This window comes from Berghia stephanieae, chromosome 3 (assembly GCF_034508935.2).
Source record: "Berghia stephanieae isolate SIO BIC M18660-M18661 chromosome 3, UCSD_Bste_1.3, whole genome shotgun sequence".
NCBI classification, from domain to species: Eukaryota; Metazoa; Mollusca; class Gastropoda; order Nudibranchia; family Aeolidiidae; genus Berghia; species Berghia stephanieae.
The window spans coordinates 32439437-32464979 of NC_088362.1; the positions used below are offsets into that span (position 1 = coordinate 32439437).

General features: G+C 36.6%; 1 protein-coding gene across 3 annotated transcripts; it reads right to left on the reverse strand.

The window, feature by feature from the left end:
• Nucleotides 1–2161: 2161 nt before the first annotated feature.
• On the reverse strand, nucleotides 2162–25086 carry LOC144967549 (uncharacterized). 3 transcript variants are annotated; one of them, XM_078904944.1, is made up of 7 exons: nucleotides 24967–25086; nucleotides 22977–23319; nucleotides 13844–13966; nucleotides 11759–11917; nucleotides 9913–10028; nucleotides 9255–9360; nucleotides 2162–7565 (listed from the first exon to the last, which is right to left on the reverse strand). In XM_078904944.1, exons 2-7 carry the CDS (start codon nucleotides 23304–23306, stop codon nucleotides 7374–7376), a joined length of 1026 nt encoding a protein of 341 aa, XP_078761070.1. In that variant the 5' UTR covers nucleotides 23307–23319; nucleotides 24967–25086; the 3' UTR covers nucleotides 2162–7373. The 3 variants fall into 3 exon arrangements, with proteins under 3 accessions (XP_078761070.1, XP_078761071.1, XP_078761069.1); XM_078904945.1 differs by lacking the exon at nucleotides 11759–11917 and adding an exon at nucleotides 11546–11704 and having other exon boundaries at nucleotides 24967–25079; XM_078904943.1 differs by having other exon boundaries at nucleotides 11546–11917; nucleotides 24967–25079.
• Between the last annotated feature and the right edge of the window lie 457 nt (nucleotides 25087–25543).

Sequence of the window (25543 nt, forward strand, 5' to 3'; positions counted from 1 at the left end):
TCGCATTTATAACTATACATTTGACAGTTTCTCTCCCAGCCAGGGACAGGACAAAACCAAGTAATCCCATTCCAAGATAAAGACAGAAACAAGTTGGAAAACAATATAGTGGGGTAGAAGGCTGTACTTGACCTCCTTGCACACTGTGGGAGAAACAAAAGGTCTTAACCCAGACACAAATAGTCTTTCTTCCTCTTCTTGAGGAATACTTTTTGTATTACAGCATGGTGTGGAAATGCCAGTATTTGTAACATTAAGAAAATTGATCGAATAATTCATAAAGCCAGGAGTTATGCTCACCCAATTTCCAATGTGGAAGAACTGTTCAAGAGATTCTGTCTAAGTAAAATGGAGAAAGTTATGAAGGATGGTGATCACCCCCTTCACAAATATATTAAGTTCTCCATGAGGAGCCGTCGCCTCTTATCTATAAAAACAAAGACAACACGTCACCTTAATTCATTTTTGCCACATGCTGTTCGAATTTTTAACGCGCAACAGTGATTTAAATTAAATACTATTTTTTAAATATACACACACAAGTTCGGACTAGAGGCCAGAGATATGGTCTTTCTCAATTTATCAAATTAATATATAAAGTGTGGCTATTAGTTCTTGGTTGTATATTTTTTACATTTTTGTGCATTTGCAGATGGGTTCAAACCGGGGGTCATGGGGACAACATGTTTCGCTTTGAAAATATATATATATATGTATATGTATGTATAAATTGTCGCCATAGATTCTCAACTTTGTGTTTATACATTTTTATGCATGCCACGTCTGTAAACGAATTTCCATTTTTTTTTATGAATAAAGTATATATTATTATTATTATTATTATTATTATTATTATTATTATTATTATTATTATTATTATTATTAATCTGACTTACTCATTCAGACAGCATTACTATCCATGTTTTATACCAAAAAAAAATATTTTTTTAAATTCCCATCTTTCCGATGGTCTGAGTCTGTGTAGTCCTTCGGAGCCATTAGGAGCAAGAGTTTATCCTGGTTTCTATAGCGTGAAACGGACAATAACAATTGCTTTCTATCCTTTGGATAGGACACTAATCTATCACAAAATACTTTTCACCAGGCCTAAGAGACCCAGCTACACATTCAGTACTGGTCAGAAAAAAATCTCGACTGCACCCGGAATAGATCTTGGTCCCTTTGCGTGTGAATGCTCTACAAACTCTGATATCAGGACCCCCCCCCCCCCCAATGGTCTGAAGTGAAACAAACTGTGCAATATCCACTAAACATGCTCAAAGCACTTTACAATGGGTCCCTAGCCAACAATAAAACTTAATACGACACGCCTGTTACTAGAAGGCGATTTAGAACTTTTTTTTCTGACAGAGACAATGCTGTTAATGGCCAGGTACAAACTGAATACAATTAGAGGATGTGAGAAACGAGCCTATTTTCAAGGACTCAACTATGCGCTGCTCTCGAACCATAGGTCTTCTGGTCTGAAGGCAAGTGTAATATCACAAGATCACTTGTGGTCTAATGGTATGACACTCGCTTTTTGATCAGAAGGTCCTGGGTTACTACTCATTTTACACCCGAGTATGGTGAAAGAATGTCAGTAAAGAGTCTTTTCCAAGGACCCAACTATGCGCCGAGCGAGCTCGAACCCAGGACCTTCCGATCCGAAAGTGAGTGTCTTACCACAAGACTACATAGCCGTACAGATAGATTGTTAATTCACACATCATTGTTTTACACTTTTGAAATTTCAAGCAGTAACATTTACATTTTATCTTGATGCTGAACACAGTTTTGTTACTCACTCCCAAAACTAGACCCAACACTTTTTGAGCGCCGAGATTTCGTAAGACCAGCATGGGTTATAAATGAAAAATTGAAAAATTCCCTTTTTTTATCTCCAGGGTGAAATTTGTCTTTAGGGTCTATTTCAAGGCAAGACTGTAATAACCCAGGATCAGCTGCAGTGCAGCGCTGCTTATTATTTCAAGATTCTTATCACACCACGTACACATTTTTTAATAATTTATTTTTTAAAAAGATTTATTTGTTTCTTTTAAATAACAAATTATGAGTTGTAAGTAACAGTCTTTGAATTAATAAAATAACAATTTTAACTTTAAATTAAAAAAACAAGAACAAAACACTTGAAAATAAATTATTGTTCTAATTACATTTACTTTCCATTGAAATCATAATTAAATTCCACATAAAATCAGTAGTCATACATACACTTGTAAATAATCGAAATATCAACATCAAATATGTTTACAAAACAATTCAGTGAAATGCTCACAAACAGCGCAAAATTACTAGAGTAAATATTGATTACATTTTCCACCACAACTTTGCATATTTCTCCAAAGTAAGTGTTTGAAAGTCTTATGCCAAAACTAAAAAAGACCAATGAATATAACAGCTTTAAGAATTTTCAGGCTCACATACCTTTTTTCAGTCAAAAAAAGCAAATGAAAACATCGGCAAAGCCGTCGATCTGGGTTTTTTAAAAGTAATGTATTCATGTTTTTATTATTATTTTTTTTATTCTGCTGCTCAAACGGAATGTTTCAGTTCAAAACCCTTCTTCAGCCAACAACAAAAAAAAAACCAATAAAAACATAAATACATTACTAAATTCAAGATAGACGACAGAGAAATTTCTCTATCATCTATCTGGAATTTAGTAGTGTATATTTTTATTATTTTTTTTTTTTTTTGTTGGTTGAAGAAGGGTTTTGAGCCCGAAAAGTTTAGTGTTTGGTGATTTGGGTTTTTTTAAAGCTGTCGTATCCATTTTTGTTTTTTTACTGTTTGCAGTCCACAGCATCTACCAGCTTAGTATCACTTTGACAAAGTTTTTGCATGTATTCTTCAAAAAGCTGAATCAATATCAATGTTTCTGGGCCATCCATACATTACAAGTCCAGCCACTACAAATCTTTTCTACCATCTTGTCTTTGCAAAGTTTTTAATGATTAAATTCCTCAAAACTTTTTAGGTACGGAACCAATCCTGCGCTGACATCTTACATCCTCACATTCATGATGGAAACATGATTATACAGAAAATCAAATTTTGGCAAGTTTCTCTTAGTTGAAATATCTTTTCATTTTAATAATTTTTTATCTGTCAGACTGGGAATAGCACGATAACAATTTTTTTTCTCTCTTTTTAAAAATTTTTTATTTCATGATTAACTCACGCAATTAGCAAGTGCTCTATCAACTGAGCTATATCAGGACCCCTATAAAAATAAAGAAAGGTCTACTATCTTCCAGTTATTACATTATAATTACGTACAAGAGAATGTAACAAAAAATAGTTAATAATTAAAAACACATTTACAAATTTACAGGAAAAGTCACAAACATGGAAGCGTTTTATAAATAGACTGTCAGCAATTATCAGAAAATTAGTCAGCAGGAACCACCAAAGTAAAATGGATCTTTAATGTCATTAAAAAACAATCAATCTTTAAGTCAGCAGTAACCACCAAAGTAAAATGGATCTTTGAAGTCATTAGTAATAACAAAAGTAAAATAGATATTTAATATCATTGAAAAACATTTAATCTTTAAATTTCACCAAAAAAAAAAAATTCTATTTATTCAACCACACTGGAAAATTTGTCTTTAGGGTATATCCCAAAGGAAGACTGAAATAACCCAGGCATCAGCCGCAGTGCAGCGCTACAAAGTGAGCTAGGGCTAGGTGTCTTGCTCAAGGTCACACAGCACAGCAGGTAGTCGAACTCTGTACCTTTCAGGTATGAACTCAAGACCATACCACTGAGTGAAATTGCCCCGTTTTTCATTGTGTTCTACAACTTGAAAGCTGTCGCAATAAATAATAAACAAAAAGGAATATAACTGCCATCAAAATACCAAACACGGAATGTTTCAGACTCATAAATATATTACGTTTTTTCAATGTTTTATTTGTTGTTGGCTGAAGAAGGATTTTGAGTCCGAAATGCCAGTGTTTGGTATTTTGTTCTTTTTTAAAAAGTTGTTATATTAATTTTTGTTTATTACTTTTTACAGTCCACAGCTTCTAGCAGCTTAGTAGCACTTTGAGCTGTCATACCAAATCATTTCAACTATAATATTCATTTAGAATGTGAGATATTTTACTAGTTAAAGTACTTGAAGGATTCTAGCTCTCTGAATGCCAGCACGCTGTGTAACACAGCACACACATTGGAGCTTGGTGATCAAATTCTCTTAATATAATAAGTCATTACCTCCCGTGAGCATCGGATTTCTGCACGCTCAGATCCTAGCACGCTTTTTAGCTTCTCTCAAAGAGCATGCCAGAACGCAGCAAGTAATTTACATTAAAGCTATAGGGATCACAAAAAGAGACAAAAACGAAAATGTTTTAATCAAATGTTACATTTTTATAATGTTACAATATCAACAAAATGACATACTTTTCACCTAAAAATTAAACGTTTTATAGTAATTATTATTATTTTATTTTTTGGGGGAAAAGGGTTTGTTTGTATAAATGATATATAAGTTATGATAAATACATGCATACCACACTGTACACAATAAATATATAAAATGGCAACTTTGGTATATGGTACAGTGAATTCTAATTGTTCATATAACTCTTTGTAATTTCATTTCGTCATTTTCTTCAATGTACAAAAATGAGAAATGGAATACAATATTATAATTTCAGTGGTGATGGTTTTCCTCGGATCCGCGGAAATAAAAAATCCGCAATTTTGGAGTCACAGGAGGAATTTCCTCCTTTTAAAATTCTACATTTCAGGCAGTGAGAGACTTGATGTGTGGTAGAACAAACAGGTGCAGTCCCACTCTCCAGAAGTTAGTAGAGTATCAATGATAGTTTATCATCTCAATTGCTCTAAAAGTGCAGCAAAAAATGGGGCTTAAAAGCAATTGTTCAAAATGTTCGTCCTGTTTTTAAAACTTTTTGTCACCATCAGCACTATCCAATAAAATCATTTAAGAATCATAAATTACATCAAGTGAATACTGATCAAAACTCATTCTGAAATGGAACTAATTTCCGATACTAGGAATCGTTTATATATTTATAACAGATTCTTGTTATACATGGAAGCTCAATTATGACATAATCTGTTCTGGTCAGTGAGGCATCAACAAGTTGAAACCTGGAGATATAAATATAATCCATTTTCCTTCTTACTCACCGGATTCTAGCGAGCTGAATTCCAACACACCATGTGGGGCTATGTGGTCTAGTGATATGATACTCGCTTTTGGATCGGAAGGTCCTGGGTTCAAGTCTCGCTCAGCGCATAGTTGAATCCTTGGAGAAGGCTCTTTACTCACATTCTCTAACTTACTCAGGTGTAAAATGAGTACCTGGCCGGTAATAGTGTTGTCTCTGTCCGAGAAAAAATTGTAATATCGCTTTAAAAAGGCGTCATGTCCCGTCCTACTTGTTAAATGTTGCTATTGGCCAAGGACCCCTTGTAAAGTGCTTTGAGCACGTTTAGTGGATATTGCGCTATATAAAAGCTAAATTTAAAGCTCAATTTAACACACTCTGCAATACAACACATGCTGAAGTTGGGCGACTGACTTTTATCTACACAATAAGTCGTTACTTCCCATGAGCAGCGGATTTCAGATTCTAGCACTCATTTTTTTGGCTTCTCTCAAGAATGTGCTATGATCCAGCGAGTACTGTATTACAGAGCAGTCTGCCAAAAGTCAAACTCACTTGAAGTCAACTTTCGTTTGATTTCGGATTCTAGCACTCCTTTTTGGCTTCTCTCAAGAGCGTGCTAAGGTCCTGCAAGTACTGTCTTACAGAGCAGTCTGCAAGAAATCAAACTCACTTGAAGTCAACTATCGCTTGAAGCCAACTCACTTGAAGTCAAATGATATCAACACCTTGAGGACAGTCCAGTTTTGTTTTGTTTTTTCCTTCACTATCTTTGTCACCAAATTTCTGATGAAGTCAACTGCTCTGAGACAGAATCAATTGCATGCATACACATTTGATACTCCTAACATTTGGATAAATTCAACTGTTTTAAGTAACTATCTTTTAATGGTCCCAAGGTGTTGACTTTATGCAGACTGCATTGTAACTACAACTACCTTCCTTGTATTAACTTATTACTACCAAGTTTCGAGTTGTTTCCCCACAAATGATGAATGAACAGTTAATTTTGGAAGACTTGAAATGAGATAAATATTTATTATCGACCTTCATTCTTTTTCTGCTTTGTTTTTTAATTAAAGCGTGTCAAAATTGGTGTCAATTTTGGATATTTCCTGTACATGCACAACTATTAATCTAAATATGATACGTTTGAAAAAAAAAAAAAAAAAAGATAATTTCCGTCATAAGGATATATAATAAATGATGGTTCTTGTACAAACAGTATCTTCATCTGCCATTTAAGTCTCATTTTGGTGCTGTCCAAGGTAGTGAAGAAAATTAATACAACAGTTTCAAAATAGAACAAAATACTTGACATGGATTGTTTTGGAACCAAAATCCTTTTTCAGCCAACAAAAATAATTTTTTGTTTAATTTATACAGTAAAAACTGATTTAACCAGAAATAAAAGTCTCTTTGTTCTTGTTTACCACCTATCGATAAACGCAAACCCTCAATGGTTAAACAATTGTTAAACAAAAAAGAAATCGCCAAATAACCAAAGAAAAAAAATTGCAAATAACGGAACCAAATTCCTGTCACAATGTCTGTAACTCTTATAAATGGCTCTTATCCAATGCATTCTTTCCTATCCATTCAATATCTCCACTGAAACCCTTCCCACTTCGCAACACACCCCTCCCCCATCCACACCACTCCAAAATGCCTCATTCATCTTTGTCTGCCTCTCACAGAAAGTAAATAATACTGACTTAATAAGGGTTTTGAGCCCCAGTATGTTCCAATTCGAGAATTTAGTTCCAATTTTGAGGATGTTATATTTGTACACAGTACACGCTGGATTCTAACACACTGACTTCGAGCACACTCTGCAATACCATTTGCTGGAGCTGGGTGACCAAATGTATTGGTTTCTACTGAGAACCTTCTGAGTAATGTAAATGTTGCTGCTCGAAGCTCGAAGAAATAAATAACAATGTGAAATTGAATGTAAGCTTCAATTTAATTACGAAAACAGATAAAAATGGACGTTTCTGGTTTCCCCTTTATCAACAAAACTGTTTTGTTGATAAAGGGGAAACCTGAAACATCCATTTTATCTGTTTTCGTAATCAAATGGAAGCTTACATTCAATTTCACATTGTTATTTATTACTGAGAACCTTCTAGAATTCAGCTAGTACTTCATTTATACAACACTCTTCACAGTACAGTCCACATCCTCTAGCTATAAACTATTCATCTTGGTGCTGTAATCTTTTGGCCTTTGGTCGCCGCCCAGTGCTCCAGTAGCTTGTCTTGCTTCGAAAGCTGGGATTCGAACTTGGAAATCAAAGCCTTTAACTCCTTGATGTTTGCGTCTCTCTCCTTGACAGCAGATTGGGCCTTGGCTAGTTTAGCATTACTGTCATCGCAGTTGGAACAATTGTTCTGGAGAATAATAATTTTTGCGTTACTTACAATGTTCTATATACTACAAACATTATGACTTAATGGAAAGTTTTGATTTATTTTCACAGTAGCAATTGTCTTTGGATAGGACGCTAGTCTATCCAAAAGTACTTTCTACTAGATCTACTGGATCACTTTGTTAGGTGGACAGGGGTTCAGAAATAATCTTGACTGCACCCTGTATCAATAAAAATACAATGTGCACAGTAATAATAATATAATATAATATAATATAATAATATAATATAATATAAATAATATAATATAATATAATATAATATAATATAATACAATACAATACAATATAATATAATATAATATAATATAATATAATATAATATAATATAATATAATATAATATAATATAATATAATATAATATAATATAATATAATATAATACAATACAATACAATATAATATAATATATTAATATAATATAATATAATATAAAATAATATAATATAATATAATATATAATATAATATAATATAATATAATACTAATACAGTTATTATATACAGAAGATTTCTACAACTCTATTTCAACAAGTTTGGTGGGCTTCATTTATTCTCCAAGCTGATTTGATGGACTAACTTTTGATTTCATACAGTACAAGGCACAGTTTCGTATTTGCATTCATAAAATATCCATCACAAGACCAGGTACTTATTCACACCTGAGGCATTTGAGGTAATGTGTATGCCAGTGTTTTGTGAACCATTAACAAAGACCAGCAAATGATAACAGTCAACATCACTTGATTATTTAAGTAACAATGTGAAACTGAATGTAAGCTTCAATTTAATATACGAAAACAGATAAAATAGACATTTTGGGTTACCCCTTTATCAACAAAACAAGATGAATGAAACACTACAGACAAATGAAAAAATGTGGTAGTGACGTTGTTAAGATGAATCATATATTAAATTGAAGCTTACATTCAATTTCACATTGTTCTCTATTTCTTCGAGCTTCGAGTAGCAACATTTACATTACTTGATTATTTAATAGCAATATAGAATAATGAATCCTGTTTTTTTGTTTTTTTTTGTCATGTCTATGTACTTAAAATCAGAGTTGAGTGGCGATGTGGTCTTGTGGTATGACATTCGCCTTTGGACTGGAAGGTCCAGGGTTTGAGTCCAGCTTTGAGCTTGCACATTGGAGTCCTCGAAAAAGGCATTTTACTTACATTCTCACACTGCACTCAGGTATAAAATGAGTACCTTGCCATTAACAGTGTTATCTCTATCAGAAGAAAAAAATTGTAAAATCGCCTTATAGGCATCATGATGTCTCGTCCAATATATGTTAAGTGTTGCTGTTGGCTAGGGACCCCATGTAAAACCGTTTGGTTGTTTAGTGGACATTGTCCTGTATAAATGCTCAGCTATTTTTCAATAAACAAAAATGAATATAACAGCTTCAAAGAAGAACAAAATACCACACACTGACCGTTTCGGGCTCAAAACCCTTCTTCAGCAAACAACAAAAAACAATAAAGACAGAAATACATTACTAAATTACAGATAGACGACAGCTTCTTTGAAGATGTTATATTAAATTTTGATTATTACTTTGTATAGTCCACAGCTTCTCCCAGCCTAGTATCACTTTGACAGGTATTTTTCAAGTAACCGAAGAAAATAAAAATCTTTTCTCACCTGTTTGTTTTTACTCATAGACTTGATTTTCATGCGTAGTAAATCACATTCCTCCTGAATGCGTGTCAACTCTTTTGTCAACTCCTCTAGTTGTTGCTGCCTTTCCCTGGACACAAAAGCAATAAAAATGGACTTATAGAAGGGGGGATAAAGACAGGTTTGTTAATCTCTTGTTGACTAGCTTTGTTTTGGTTATTGTTTGTAAGGGTTGCACACTGAGACAAAGAACAGAAAATTTGGCACCAACAAAAGATGTTGACTTTAAGCAGAAGGTTCCTTTAAGAATGTTGACTTTATGCGGATTCCACTCAGTAGATTGTCCCTATAAATGGCTTTGTGATCTAGTAGTATGACACTTGCATAGGTCCTGGGTTGGAATCCCGCTCTAAGCTGCGCATAGTCCTTGGAAAAGGCTCTTTACTCACATTCTATCATTGTACTTGGGTGTAAAATGAATACCCGACCATTAACAATCTTGGTCTCTGTTGGAAAAATAAGTTGTATCACCTAACAGGCCTCATGTCTTGTACTACATGTTAAGTGTTGTTCTTGGCTAGAGACCCCTTATAAAGCGCTTTGAGCATGTTTAGTGGACATTGCGCTATATAAATGCTATTCCAAACACAGACAATCATCTCATGCAAAGCACCTGACTCACCAAGAATTTCCTTTCAAAGCCTCAGCCATCTGTGCTTTCAATCGCGACAGTTTTTGATCTCTGTCAGCTATTTCTGCATCCTTTGCTGTTATCGTCTCTTGCAACTTTTTCTCAGACTGAATAAAGAACAGACAAGGGTGAGTTACAAACAAATGCAAACATTAAAAAAGTAAATAAATAATAAAAATCATATTAAATCCACCCTTTCCAGACCTGCCAATACTTCACATTCCAAAAGTGGAATCAGAACGTCAGAAAATAGGAATTTGAGACTAATGGATAATTCCCAATCAAAATTACCACCATTTATGTCACCAAAACCATAAGACAGTATTCTGGCACAACTGGCAAAACAATCACATGTGTTAGGTCGTGGAAAGGGGGGAAAGGAGTGCAATTCATTTTCCTACTTACTTCCCTTTTGGCAATCATTAAAAATATTTTTATTTCACCTTTTTCACCCCCCCCCCCCCCCCCCGCACCCTTTCTTATCATTATCAATGTTTTTTGAAAGTCGGAATTTTAGAGACAATGGTGGAATGGAACCCCAAGGAAAGAGGAAGCGAGGCTGCCCCAAGGAGACTTGGAGACGTACTGTAGAGAGGGACCTAAAACAGAGAGGTCTGTCCCTCGAGATGGTCCCAAGAATAGCTGCTGACAGGACCAGGTGGAGATCCCTTGTATCGCCTCGAGTGCCAACAGGCCCGGAGAGGATTGAGGAGTGAGTGAGTGAGTGGAATGGTGGAAAGGAAGCGTGAAAATAGGAATGATTCTGCCAAAAGAGGAAGGGTTGGCAGGTATGCCTTTCCAGTGCGTTACAAATTACCTTTAATGGGTCACTACTACTACAAAGATTAGAGACAACCCATTCTTTTTTAAAACGTGAAATGTCCATAAGGAATTTGAGTGTTGTTTTAATTAACATTAAGGGATCGAGATTGATCCCGGGTGAGGTCGAGGTTTTATTCTAAATGTCCACCCAGCAGTGATTGGGTAGCTGGATCTGATGGGTCTGGTGGAAAGTACTTTGTAATCAAGCGTCCTATCCAAATGGTAGCAAAGCAACTGCTTTTGTTCGTTTCATGCTAAAGAAATCCGGAAAGAAAACTCCAGCTCCATCAGTCTAATGGCTCTGACGGACTATCTATTTCCTTCTTTTCTGTAGGACGCTTGTGACACTTCAAGATCATAGTGGTGCCTTTGGACAGGATGCTAGTCTATATCGCAAAGTACTTTCCATCAGATCTATCAGACCCAGCTACCCAATCACTGCTGGTTAGACAGGGGAGGTGGAGGGGGTTCAGAAAAAAACATTGACTTCACTCTGGATCAATCTCGATCCCTTTGCGTGTGAAGTGAGTGCTCTACTACAGAGTTATCAGGATTCCCAACCCCCCTCCTCCTCCCCCCCCCCCTCAAGTGTCCTACAACTCCCAGTTTAAAAAACAAACAGAGACAACGCTGTTGATAGCCAGGTACTCATTTTACACCTGAATACATGTGAGAGAATATGAGTAAAGAGCCAATGACTCAAGGGTTTGAGGCTCGAACCCAGGACTTTCTGATCCGAAAGCGAATGTCATACCACAAGACCACATAGCTGCACCAAAAAAAGCCCCAAAAAAACCCATACCTCTTGCTTCTCTAATTCCAAGAGTTCTACGTATTGTCTCCCCTTCACCTCGATGAAACAATTTCGTTCTTTTAAAGTCTCCTCTGTTTCTTTTAAAATTGACATTGTCGCCTCATGTGAAACCTGCTCAGACTTTAGTTTGGATTCGAAATCTTTGGCCTGTAATTCAGAAGATGAAAGAGAAAAAAAATAATTTTTAAAAAATGGACTAACCTCTTGTTTTTGCGATTCCGAGAATTCTGCGTATTCTCTACTCATCGCTTCAATGAAATCATTTCGTTCTTTGAGAGTCTTCTCGGTGCGGTTAAGAATAGTCTTTGTTTCTTCGTGTAATGCTTGCTCAGATTTAATCTTGGATTCAAAATCCTTGGCCTATAAATTAAGAGAGGAATTTTTTTTTTAAACAACATAAAAAACAAAAAACAAAACAAAACAAAAAATGAGCTTTTATATATTGCAATATCCACTAAACATGCTCAAAGTGCTTTACAAAGGGTCCTAGACCAACAGCAACACATGTTAGGTGATATTACAATTTTTTAGACAACGCTGTTGATGGCCAGGTACTCATTTTACTCCAGAGTACGGTGAGAGAATATGAGGAAAGAGCCTTTTCTAAGGACTCAACTATGAGCCGAGCGAGGCTCGAACCCAGGACCTTCCGATCCGAAAGCGAGTGTCATACCACTGGACCACATAGCTTCACAGTAAATACAGATCGCGGCAAAACATGAGAATCAGTAATGTCTATTCAAGATTTCAGACGTAGACAAATTGATTTGGTTTTGAATTTAAAAAAAAACTCCTTGAGCTTTTTATGTAGTGCAATATCCACTAAACGTGCTCAAAGAAGTTTACAAGGGGTCCCTAGCCAACAACAACACTTAACGTGAAGGACGAGACACGGCACCTGTCAGAGGATCACACAATATATTTTTGGAAAAGAAACAAACGCTGTTTACTACTGGGTACTCATTTTACACCTGAGTATGGTGAGAAAATGTGAGTAAAGAGCCTTTTCCATTTACTCAACTATGCTCCACTTGGGACTCGAACCCAGAACTCTAAGATCCACAGGCGAGTGTCATCCCACTAGGCCACATAGGCGCACACTCAGTTCAAAAGCAATACATATTATACACATTTTTTTCAGTAAGACGAGCTTATTTACGAAACAAAATTAAGTTCTTGTAGCTATAACATTAAAATATTTCAGCAACACACTCACTTAAACACACAAACACACACACACATACACACAAATACACACACACCAATTTATTTATATATATTATGTAAAACTTGAGCATTTATATAAAGTTATAAACAAAAATTAATATAACCGCTTTTTGTTTTTTTGAACGAACAAATTACTACAATATTGAAGCTGCTACATATATCTTTTAGTTTATTACTTTTTACAGTCCACAGCTTTAAGTAGTTTAGTACCACTCACCCCTACAGCAATATCCACTAAACGTGCTCAAAGCACTGTACAAGATATAAGATACATAATACATGACGTAAAATCCATAGCGGTTATTGATTCAAATTTTGGAAACAAAATGGAGGCTATTTGGTGGACATATTAAGGAGAGACAGAAATATTCCAGAAAATAAGGCGATGGCGTTATTGCTTACACTAAGCGGACATAACAAACACAAAGCCAGACCAACAACAAACAAGAATATACACTACGATAAATAAAGACCTCAAGCGACTCGATGACACACAAGAACTGAGATGCGAAAAGAATTTAGAATACCCGAGATCCATCGCAGGAGACCGTCATCAGTGGAAAGAACTCACTCAACTAATCAGAGAAGCTGCCAAAGGGTCCCAGTTCGAAGATTAATAAACAAAAATAACAGCTTCAAAAGAGAATAAAATAAATACCAAACACGGAACGTTTCGGGCTCAAAACCCTTCTTCAGCCAACAACAAAAAAACAATAAAGACACGGATAAATTACTAAATTCCAGATCGATGACAGAGAAATTTCTCTTTTGTCGATCTGGAATTTAGTAATGTATTTATTTTTGTATTGTTTTGTTTATTGTTGTTGTTGTTGTTGGATGAAGAAGGGTTTTGAGTCCAAAACGTTCCATTTTTTGGTATTTATTTTGTTATTTTTGGAAGCTGTTATTTTCATTTATGTTTATTACTTTTTACAGTCCACGGCTTCAGCAGCTAAGTGTCACCTCAGTTCGTAGATCATGGAGGCGATCGACAATAAGTCAAAATAAGTAAGTCAAAGTTGACAGTAAAATATTAAACCATCTCCATCAAACACAAACCTGCGTCTCCAAATTCGACTTCAAGGCCACCATTTCATCTTCTTTCCCACGGAGAGCTAACTGGAGCTCTGCTATCTGCTTCTGTAGAAGGCTGATTTGGTCTTTCAGGTCTTTTTCACGACGCTGAAATGAGGTGAAAACAACAAGCGTTTTAGGAAACGTGAAAATTGCAACCAGTGATCGTGGTGGTGGTGATGATGATGATGATGATGATGATGATGATGATGATGATGATGATGATGATGATGATGATGATGGTGGTGGTGGTGATGGTGATGATGGCGGTGGTGGTAGTGGTGATGATGATGATGGTGGTGGTGATGGTGATGATAATGAGGATGATGGTGGTAATGGTGATGATGAGGATGATGGTGGTGGTGGTAGACGTCGCCTCAAACTCTTAATAAAATTATCTGGTCACATTCTGACCATTCTTACGTTTGTCAAAAAAATAATAATAATAAAAGTTTCTATTTCTTCCTTTCACAATAATAATAAAAATAATAATAATAATAATAATAATAATAATAATAATAATAATAATAATAATAATAATAATAATAATAATAATAATAATAATAATAATAATAATAATAATAATAATAATTTTTCAATGAGCAAAAGGGATTAAATTTTCTTGCTCAAGGAAAATGCCAAATGTCGATAGCAGCTGAGTTCAAATCTATTAGCTCTCTTGGAGTCCAAGGTGGAGGGGCAGTTTCATATCCTCACGGCCACAGATCAGTCTGTGCTCATGGCCATCTCTCCACCCCCCCCCCTACCGTCACCCCCCCCCCACCCCCTCCCACCACCAGGACCGCAGTCACTTAAATCCTGACACAATCTTGAGACAAAATAAAAGCCCTTTTAATCATTGATTAACGCGCAATAATGAGTTAATTGTTACTTTGTAACCAGCACAGTGTGTAGTAAAGCTGATCGGATCGGATTATAACTAACTGGTTATTTTTAACTTAGTCACGCTTTGTCGGCCAAAGCAGAGCAGGGGCTGAGCAATCAATCAAGCAAACCCCAAAAGACCAACGAGGCCCCAACGATTAAGTCTTTGAATTCTAGATGAGTGGGAATCAAAGCAATCTAGAATACGAGGGTTAAAGATAGGGAGCAGAAACACCACGGCGTGAATTGGAGCACACATAGAATGAGAATTTTTTTTTTTAATTGAGCTTTTATATAGAGCAATATCCACTAAACGTGCTCAAAGCGCTTTACAATGGGTCCCTGGTCAACAGCAACATTTAGCGTGTAGGACGGTACATGACGCCTGCTAGGCGATATTACAATATTTCGGACAGAGACAACGCTATTAACGGCCAGGTACTCATTTTACACCTGAGTACGGTAAGAGAATGTGAGTAAAGAGCCTTCTCCAAGGACTCAACTATGCGCCGAGCGAGGCTCGAACCCAGGACCTTCCGATCCGAAAGCGAGTGTCATACCACTAGACCACATAGCCGCACATAGAACAGAATGGTCACAGGACTCGAAAAAAAAAGGAGTAGTCAAATGTAACCCACCATACCATCGGGATATAAAGGGTGCTAGGGGGTCCCAATAGCTCAGTTGTTAGAGCACCACTCGCCCCATTACACAAAGGGACCGGAATCAAGATTTTTTTTCTGACCCCCCCCCCCCCTACCCACCCCGCCTCCTCTGTCCAACCAGCAATGATTGGGTAATTGGTTTGTTAAAAATGGCGGAAATTGATTTGAGAAAGACTAACGTCCTATCAAAACGGTAGCAAGCAATTGCTATTGTCCTTTTAAAGGGAGGGAATCCGGGATAAATGTTGGCTCCATGAACCTGAGCATAGAGTTCTGAAGGACTGCTTTAACTTTAACGTTTAACTTGAAATTCAATTGTTGGTATCTGGTTTGCCCCAATATAATACAGTTTGAAGGGATGGGATCCATAGTAATTATTCTGAAAGGAAATAGCAAGAAACATCCAAAGCCACAAATTAAAAAAAATAATAATAAAATAAATATAATATATTTTAACCAGTTAACTACCGTACTCCAGAAAGGTGCGTATTTAAAAATTTGGCCAGCAAACTCGTCAGTCAAATATCGATCGATTTAAATGATCCTCATCTTGGCAAAAACACTCAAACATTGAACCTTCTTCCTCTTCTTCAGGCTGGAGATTGTATGGCCGTCTTCTAGGTATCTGGGGTTTTAGAGGGAATCAGGAAGCGATTTTTTAAAAATCATCAGTCGAAAGGGCTTGTTTACAAGTGGTTGGTAGGGAGTTCCAAAGTCGGATGGTGGAGGGGTAGAAAGAGTAAAGATGATGGTTTGTTCTTGAGTGGGGGATTTCAAAATTAAATGCTGAGTTTCTTGTTTACTTGTTGTTTTGTTTCAAATGGCGAGTTGGAATTTCGAGTTTTGAGTTTTGTGTTTTGTGGAATATGAGGAGTTTGTTGATGGATCGTCTTTCATGTAGCGGTTTCCATTGGAGATCGTTTCTGAGCTGAGTTACGCTCATATCCGGCTCATAGTTTCCACTGACAAATCTGGCCGCACGGCATTGGACTTTTGCTAGCTCATTGATTTCTTGTGATGCGCGCGTGTGTGTGTGTGTGGGGGGGGGGGGGGTCCCACACTGAGCTATTCGTGTGTTTTCGTTAACTCTCTTCTCATCAGGAATTTTTCAAATTTTTGTACAAAGCTTCACACCCTCCTAGTACAAAATTAGATGTTTCTTACTCAAACAGAAAATCAAGAAGTACATTCTATACATAAAGGTGTTCAGCAAAATGAGATCTACAAAACACTATCAAGTTTTTTATAGCTGTAATAAACATATATCCTTTAAATATTGTGATGCACAAAGGAATCAGAAAGAGAGAATTGTTGTTTGCACCGTAACGAATGTGACGATTTTCTCATGGTCGGTAAGGAGAGGGTTACTATTCGGTGCCATCTGGTTGATTTGATTGTCTATGGTTGAGATGGAATGATTCTTCTTCTTCTTCTTCTTCTTCTTCTTCTTCTTCTTCTTCTTCTTCTTCTTCTTCTTCTTCTTCTTCTTCTTCTTCTTCTTCTTCTTCTTCTTCTTCTTCTTCTTCTTCTTCTTCTTCTTCTTCTTCTTCTTCTTCCAGCATATCTGCAAACCACCTGGGATGTATTGTCGCAGACTTTAGTTGTGCATGTTGATGTTTAGAGTGACACAGAAGCGATTCTGTCTCTGAACTGTTAAAAAATTTCAGGCCTAACTACATCTGCAGGTAGACTGTTCCATATTCTAATCGTTGATGGAAAGAAAAAAACAAAACAAACAACTGCCAATGGCATCGCACTCTTGAGCGTGGAATTTAGAATCTGTAATCGTGTCCTCTGGTGTTTCCCCTTGTTATTGCAGGTTCAAAGTCGTGGGGAACTTCAATCAACTTATGTATTGAACGGTATAGCATGGTTGCTTTAGCTTGCTTTCTTCGTTCTTCCAGAGTCGTCCATTGAAGGTTGGTAATCATGGTTTCAACGCTGAGTCTTCTGTCAAAATCGCCGAAAACGGAATGGACAGCTCTTCTTTGCACCATCTCAACCTCTTCCTTGTTTTCATTAGTTAAAATAGTCCCACACAGTGCTGGGATATTCCACGACATGTCTTACCAGAGTAGTGTAGCATTTGGCTTTACTGTTTCTTGGACATTTTAAAATATTTCTTTGAAGAAGCGTGGTGATGCCAATTTGCCTTCTTTATAAATTCTCTACGAATCTGTATCGTTTCATTTTCTCAGCCACAGGTATCGAGATCAAGATTCGATCGAAGACCGGGGCTTAGAATTGTTTGATATTATAGTCAAGTACTCAAAATAAATATAATACACCAAACACCAAGTCTTAACATACCTACGATTAATTAATCTACGTACAATCTATATTTAACTCTCCATTTGCCGAGTTTCTTTTTATTCTTCTCATTCCATTCCGTCTGCCAATTTTTTTTTTATCATTAAGTGTGGGCTCAGCAAACAAGCGCGGCTGTTCATTCCGACACGCACCCAATAGCGATCTATTTTCTCTATTGCGCCCTTCTGATCCCTGCTTCTTTGATTGGAAAGCTTAGTCAAATTCCCATTATTGGCTATAAAAACGAGCAAACAAATGAAATTGAAAGGGATATGTGTGACCCGATTCTCTATTCATGAGGACTATCGATAAGGCCTGGTGGATTGATTGAATGATTGATTGATTGAATGATTGATTGATTGATTAATTGATTGTGGCTATGTGGTCTAGTAGTATGACGATTCGCTTTCGGATCGGAAGATCCTAGGTTCGAGCTTTGCTCGGCGCATAGTTGAGTCATTGGAAAAAAGGCTCTTTACTCACATTCTCTCGGCGTACTCAGGTGTAAAATGAGTATCCGGCCGTTAACAGCTTTCTGTATGGGCGGGGGGGGGGGGGGATGTGGAATAACGCTTAACAGGCGTCACCTCTTGTCCTACATGCATTCCATCTGTAGCTGTTGGTCAGGGACCCCTTGTAAAGCGCTTTGAGCACGTTTAGTGGATATTGCGCTGTATAAACGCTCAAGTTCTAGACTGCATGAAGAGGTGATGTACAACACATGCTAAGTCACATTTTCATCATTATGAGAAAAATGAAGAAAGAAAAGAAATCATTTATTTAGTGACTTAAAGAAGAGAATACGTCTTTTTTTAAAACCTCATTTTAATCTAAGTGTTTTAAAACTCCTTATTTTTGTAGTCATTTTAACCTTCTCCTTACCATCAACAATGGGGTTCCGATAGAGTCAGTTCGACCCATGGAGCCGGAGTTTATCCCGGTTTCAATAGCGTGAAACGGACAATAACAATTGCTTGCTATCCTTTGGATATGACGCTAAATCTAACAGACACAGCTACCCATTCACTGTTGGGTCGACTGAACCCGGGATCGATCTCGGTTCCTTTTGCGTGTAAAGTGAGTGCTCTACCAACTGAGCCCCGTTTTGAGAATCACCCCTTCCTATACTGACTTGACTGAGAAGCATACGCGAGTCCTTTTGTGAATAGATCACTATAGACAAATCAATTTCATATTTGATCTAATTATTTATTAATATTAGCATTCATAATGAAGTGAGGAAGTCATTGAGAGAGGGGGAATTAACAGACGTCAGGGTGTAATTTTAAAAAAAATACATATATGAAGAAAATTAAGGTCAAACGTACCAGTTTATCAATATACAGTGGGATCAGCATAAAGTCAACACTCTTAAAGCCAACGTTTGCTTTAAGTCAACAACTCTTGTTATTAGCAAGATCGAGCTGTGCTAGAAAACGAAACCAACAGTCAATTGAAGAAGAAATATCATATTGAAGAGAAAATGGAAATGGATCGGTCACACTCTTAGAAAACCGACAACAAGCATCACCCGGCAAACGAAAGAAGGGCCGACCAAGAAACACATGGAGAAAAGATGTAGATGCAGACACTCAGGATTTGGGACAAACGTGGAGAGGTCTGGAAGGGGTGGCACAGGACAGAAAAAAGTGGAAGATCTTCGGTGATGGCCTATGCTCCAGAAGGGGCAAAAGGCCAAAGCTCAGAGCAAAAGTTCTTGCAGGTCCCATACTGTCTGTTATTTAATTAAGAGTGTTCCATTGAAAATAGCAAAAGTCAACCTTGCTTAAAGTCAACCCCAATCTTTCTGGCTTGGCTGTGTTAACTTTATTTAGAAAAACCCATATCTTAAAATTTGGCCACAAAACTCGTCCTTCAATTATCGATCGATTTAAATGACCCTCATCTTGGCAAATAACTCTCAAACCTGGGACTTCAACTCAAATTATATAAACTAATCTTAATTTTAACACCGTGACGTGACGAGACCATTGCCCACACGTGTAAACGATCTAGAGCAGTGTTTGTCAACCCTATTTTTAGAAATCGTACAAACGTTCAACCTTTGCTTAAATGCTTGTGCACTCCAGTTGCCACGATACACTAAAATTGAATTGATCTTAATGGGGAAAAAAAGATAATAATATAATATCAAAAGCTACTCATGGAGTATCAATTACATATAATAATACTGTGAAGTTGACTGGCTATTTTCAGGATTTTTCCCGAAATATCATAAGTACCAACACAAATCGATTTCTTTACACACACACACACACACACTTAGAACACACTTAGAACAAACTTTATAGAATATTGTGCAACAAAACAAGCTTTACATAACAGCATTAACTTCAACTTTTGTGGTGTGTTTAGAAAAAAGTGTTCTTTCAATGATACGAATGTGACGATTTTCGATCCTGTTGTTGGTAAGGAGAGGGTTAATTTGAGAAATGACTAGGCTATTGTTATAATATGTCGTCGTTATGTTTTAAATCCCCCAGAACAGCCTATCAAAGTGGAACAGGTACACACTTTTAAAATTTTGGTACGCCTTTGTGTGTACAAAACACCCAGTTGAAAAGCACTGATTTTGACCAAAGGCTGGATTGGAGAGCTCAGTGACTCCAGCAACAATAGGAGACACTACAATTATTATTATAATTATAGGACAGACATATAAATAACGCAATAATATAGATTCGCCCGAATCCTATAGATAGTTCAAAGTTGACATCACTCACGTTTTGGTTATTGTTTTTTTTGCCATCCGCGTTTATGAGTAATTCTCACTAAACTGTACTAACCAGACTATAAACGTTCATGGTCACACACAGTTTTGTGTGTTGGTCCGTTACACTTCCGGATGGCAATGTTGTGAACATACTATCTATACAAATTTTTCTTCTTTTTATCTTTCAGGCAAATCCAACAAACCTAAAAGTGTGTAAATATGACAGAAGAACATTTGAATGGTCGTGTTTTATGCGAGACTACATGCGAATCTTTTTTTGTTTGTTTGTTTACTTGTTTTGTTTTTGGGTTTTATCCGTTATTTTTCTTTTCTTTTCTTTTCTTATTAAAACGTTATGTGACAGAAGCCTGTAGCGATGTTGATGCCGTTGCTGCTATATATCACCACAACAACAACAACAACAACAACAACAACAACAACAACAACAACAACAACACTATGACATCGCTACTACCCAATACAACAACAACAACAACAACAACTACTACTACTACTACTACTACTACTACTACTACTACTACTACTACTACTACTACTACTACTACTACTACTACTACTACTACTACTACTACTACTATTCCCTCCACCACAACCACCACCACCACTACTACTACTACTACTACTACTACTACTACTACTACTACTACTACTACTACTACTACTACTACTGCATTTGATTCTTCATACACCAATACACCGTATCTGATTCCTTTAACCACTGATGACAACAATTCGTCCAAGATCACAATACACTATATACCGTTTACCCCCCCCCCCCCCCCCCCCCAAATAACCCACAAAGGTCAGTCTGGTAGCCATTAATTAATTCCTGTCGTAATGAAGAGCCCCTTGTCCCGTATTTCCACCCTAGGTTCTCCATTCTATTACCATAATGTCCCCGCATTGTCAACGCCTAATCCTGGAGACAAACATGCATATTCATAATAGATTTCCTATGATTGACAGGTTGAAGTTGTCACCCTGTTACAGAGATAAGACACACCTGATGTCAGTAAATGTTGAATTATGAGAGAATCTGCACGCAACCTTTGATAATTATATTTTATTAGAAAAAAAAAACATAGGAATCTAGACAACAATGAGGAGACGATTTTATATATTATATTATATTTCATGTGCTTAAGATATTTTATCATTCTTTTTCTAGCAATTGATGTACAGTCCCGATAGCGCTTTACAAAGGGTCCCTACTACTACTACTACTACTACTACTACTACTACTACTACTACTACTACTACTACTACTACTACTACTGCTGCTGCTGCTACTACTACTACTGCTACTACTGCTACTACTACTACTACTACTACTACTACTACTACTACTACTATTACTACTACTGCTACTACTACTACTACTACTACTACTACTACTGCTACTACTACTACTACTACTACTACTGCTACTACTACTACTACTACTACTACTACTACTACTACTACTACTACTACTACTACTACTACTACTACTACTACTACTATTACTACTTAATATGTAGAACTAGATATGACACCTGTTTGGCGATATTACTATATTTTCTTTTTCAGAGACAATATTGTTAACAGCCAGGTAATCTTTTTACATCTGAGTACAGTGGGAGAATGTGAGTAAAGAGTAGAACCTTTTCCAAGGACTCAACTATATGCGTTGCTCAAAGCAATACTCAAACCTTGAAATTTCCAGTCAGAAGCGAGTGTCAAACCACTAGACTGCATAGCCACACAAAATACGGTTAAAATTGAATTTATAGTCAAAGATATAGGCTTTGGGGTAAGATCATTTGCTTTGGTGCCAAGAATGACTTAACTTAGAGAAAAATTAAACTAAAAGTAATATATCCGATTGTTTTAACTTTAAATTCATCTTCTGACATTTTTTGGTACAGTCAGATATAATAACAAATTGAGTTGGTTGGTCACATATATGACCCATTGTTTAAAGACTGTATTCTGTCTTGATGAATTGGAGATCAAAAAGAGAATTTACTAGTGAAATGATGAGAAAAGTGGACTTGGAGGTTTGTGCAATGACAGACGTTGTATTTATTTGCCATTGTAACCAGGAGAAATTAACCCAAAGTTTCATATTTGTAGGGGTCCCGATAGCTCAGTTGGTAGAGCACACGCTTCACATGCAAAGGGACAGAGATCGATCCTGGGTGAAGTCAAGATTGTTTTCTGACCCCCCCCCCCCCCCCCCCCTGTTCACCCAGCAGTGAATGGGTAGCTGAGTCTGTTTGATTTGGCAGAAAGTACTAGTATCCTATCCAAAGGATAGCAAGCAACTGCTATTGTCTGTTTTGCACTACAGAAATCGGGATAAACTTCGGCTCCATGGACCGAATGGCTCTGAAGGACTACTTTTTATTTTTTCATGTGGTGATGTGGCAATGAATTTAATTTTCTAAAATCAAGTACTTTCCAACATAATAGAGTTTGGAGACAGTGGGTCAAACAATGAAAATATACCATAAAAACTTACCAGCCCCTCTTTTATATCCTTTTCGCAATGTTCGTGTGAAACAGCACTCGAAGATGATGCCGAGGACTTCGGAGGTCTGGTCATGTACTTAGAAACGTCAGACTTAGGCCGGTCCTCGCTGGACCTCCTAGATTCCCTTGAAGTTGTTTCAACTGCGGGTGGAGGAACAGCCATCGCATTTCCGTGAATGCCGTCTTTGAGTTTCTCATTGTCTTTATGTATCTCTGGTAACACATTTGGAATAACGGGAAGTTTTTCTGGCGTAGTGTTTTTGGTGATGTGCCGTAAGGAACCAAGTGGTCTTGGTTTTCTCATTCGAGGATGTGACATTGTCTTGTGTCAACTGAAAATATTAAAAAGTGACCAAAAAAAAAAAAGAATTTAAAAGTAATGTAATGTAATAATTAATTTTTATAGCGCACGCATACAAAGACAACGAGGAACACAAAATGCAAATACATTCAAAAAGCCTGCCTGAATAGGCTTGTTTTCAAAAGTTTCCTAACACTACTGAGGTCTGGGGCACTTTGATTTCTCTATCTAATCTGTTCCATACTTTTGATAAATAAGATAAATAAATATGTATGGATATTTATACAGTGCATTTTCCCGTTGTTAACAAGATCAATGAATGATCCCACAATGTTTCATTCATTTCCTTAACTCTCTCCTTACCAGCTATTTTAAGAATCCCCCCCCCCCCCCCCCCCCCCCTCAATTCACATCCACCCAACACAAAAATAGATTTGTCTTACTCAAACAGAAAAGCAACAAGGATATTCTATACATAATATTGTTCTACAAAAGGAGTTCTCCAACACAGTGTCAAGATTTTACAGCTGTAACATTTTTTTCTTCTTTAAATGTTGTGATTTAACTAAATAAATGAGAATGATAGAATTGTTGATTGCATCGTAACAAATGTGACAAGTTTCCTATGGTTGGTAAGGAGAGGGTTAATGGCTTAATGGAACCACATTTCTATGCAGCACAAGTTGCCAATAAGTTATCCTTTTTGTTCCAATATTTTTAAAATAATATCTATCACAGTCTGTAGAAATAGATAGGAAATAATGCGCATCATTATGTAGAGTAATTAATTTAACAATGATAGTAGAACGTTTGATCATGCATGACAATTTTACGACTGATCTCAAATTGGAGTGTCAAATTTTTAGGACAAGACTCAGGGAGAAAAAAAATAAATAAAATAAAAAATCTAATTAAAAAATTAATAATTATGGGGTGCCAAGTGGAAAACTTTTACATCTAAAACAAACAGAAAATACATTGCTTTTAAAAGCTTACTATCTCACATCCGGACGATTCCAAGTGCCATACATTAATTGATATACGTCAATCAAATGATGTGGATTCATTTTTTTTTTAATAAATAAATGAAAAACCAACAAAAAAAAAAAAAAAAAAAAACTATTCCCTTCCTTCCACCGCACGCCAAAAGAAAATTGAAGAAACCGGGAACTGATTATTACGTAAATTGAAAAAAGAAAAAAGGAAACACACAAGAAACATGAATTAAACAAGTCTTAACAAAACCAAAAAATATAATAAGAAACAAACAAATAAAAAATGCGAAATAAAATTCCAAAGTAGTCCGTGATGTAGGCTACCTTTGACGAAATTGATTCACACAAGCAAACATATCTGCCCAATCACCAATGAAAACATAAAAATATGGCCGCCCTCTCGTCAGGGACATAAACCACCGAACAATGCCCAAAACTCTTTATAAACAGCGGCTAAACGATACGAATATAAATTTCGCTTAATCAGGGCCTGTAAAATGCATGTTCCAGTCATACAGTGATCGACAATCCAGTCCAGTAAAAAGTAAAATAAGCAAGGTGACCAGCAGTAGCAGGCGTTCTCTGAATTTATCACGAAAGATTACTCAGTTATACTGTTAGTAAGTTAATAATTCCAGCTGCAATGTATTAAACGTCAAGAAAACTGTTTCTTTAGTATTTACCTTGGATATTCCGTCCCCTCTTTATACAAGCGAAGCACTGAACTTGTTCACAGATCACATTTTCCTCTCTGCGCGAAAGCGTCATTCGTATCCAAGCTTAACAGTTCCGCACTGATTGGCATTTTACCTTTTTAACTTATACACAGAAGAGTTCGAACATAGTCACAGAAGATACGTACTTTTACATTCATACAAAGAGTAGTAATATGTAGGTACTAGAATCGGTAATCTCACTGTTGCGTTAAAGAAGCGAGCTCCCGCATGTTCGCCATCTCAGTCTCGGTGCGACTATATAGTCCTGTGGTATGAAACTCGCCTATGGATGGAGGTCCTAAGCTCAAGTCCCGCTCTGAGCGGCGCATTGTTGAGTCCTTGGAAAAGGTGCTTTACCCACATTCTCTCACCCTATTTAGGTGTAAAATGAGTTTATGATCGTGAACAGCTTTGTTTCTGTCAGGGAAAAAAATTGTCATTTCGCCTAACAGGTATCACGTCTCGTCCTACATGTTGAGTATTGTTGGCTAGGGACATATTGTAAAGGGCTTTGAGCACGTTTAGTAGATATTATGCAATACAA

Excerpts from the sequence above, each read along its gene's own strand:
- LOC144967549 (XM_078904943.1), bottom strand. The coding sequence starts at position 23,306 with ATGTCACATCCTCGAATGAGAAAACCAAGACCACTTGGTTCCTTACGG. Across the intron at positions 11,918-13,843 it reads AGTCGAATTTGGAGACGCAG|GCCAAGGATTTTGAATCCAA; the intron begins GTTTGTGTTTGA and ends CTTAATTTATAG. Across the intron at positions 10,029-11,545 it reads TGGAATTAGAGAAGCAAGAG|TCTGAGAAAAAGTTGCAAGA; the intron begins GTATGGGTTTTT and ends TTCTTTATTCAG.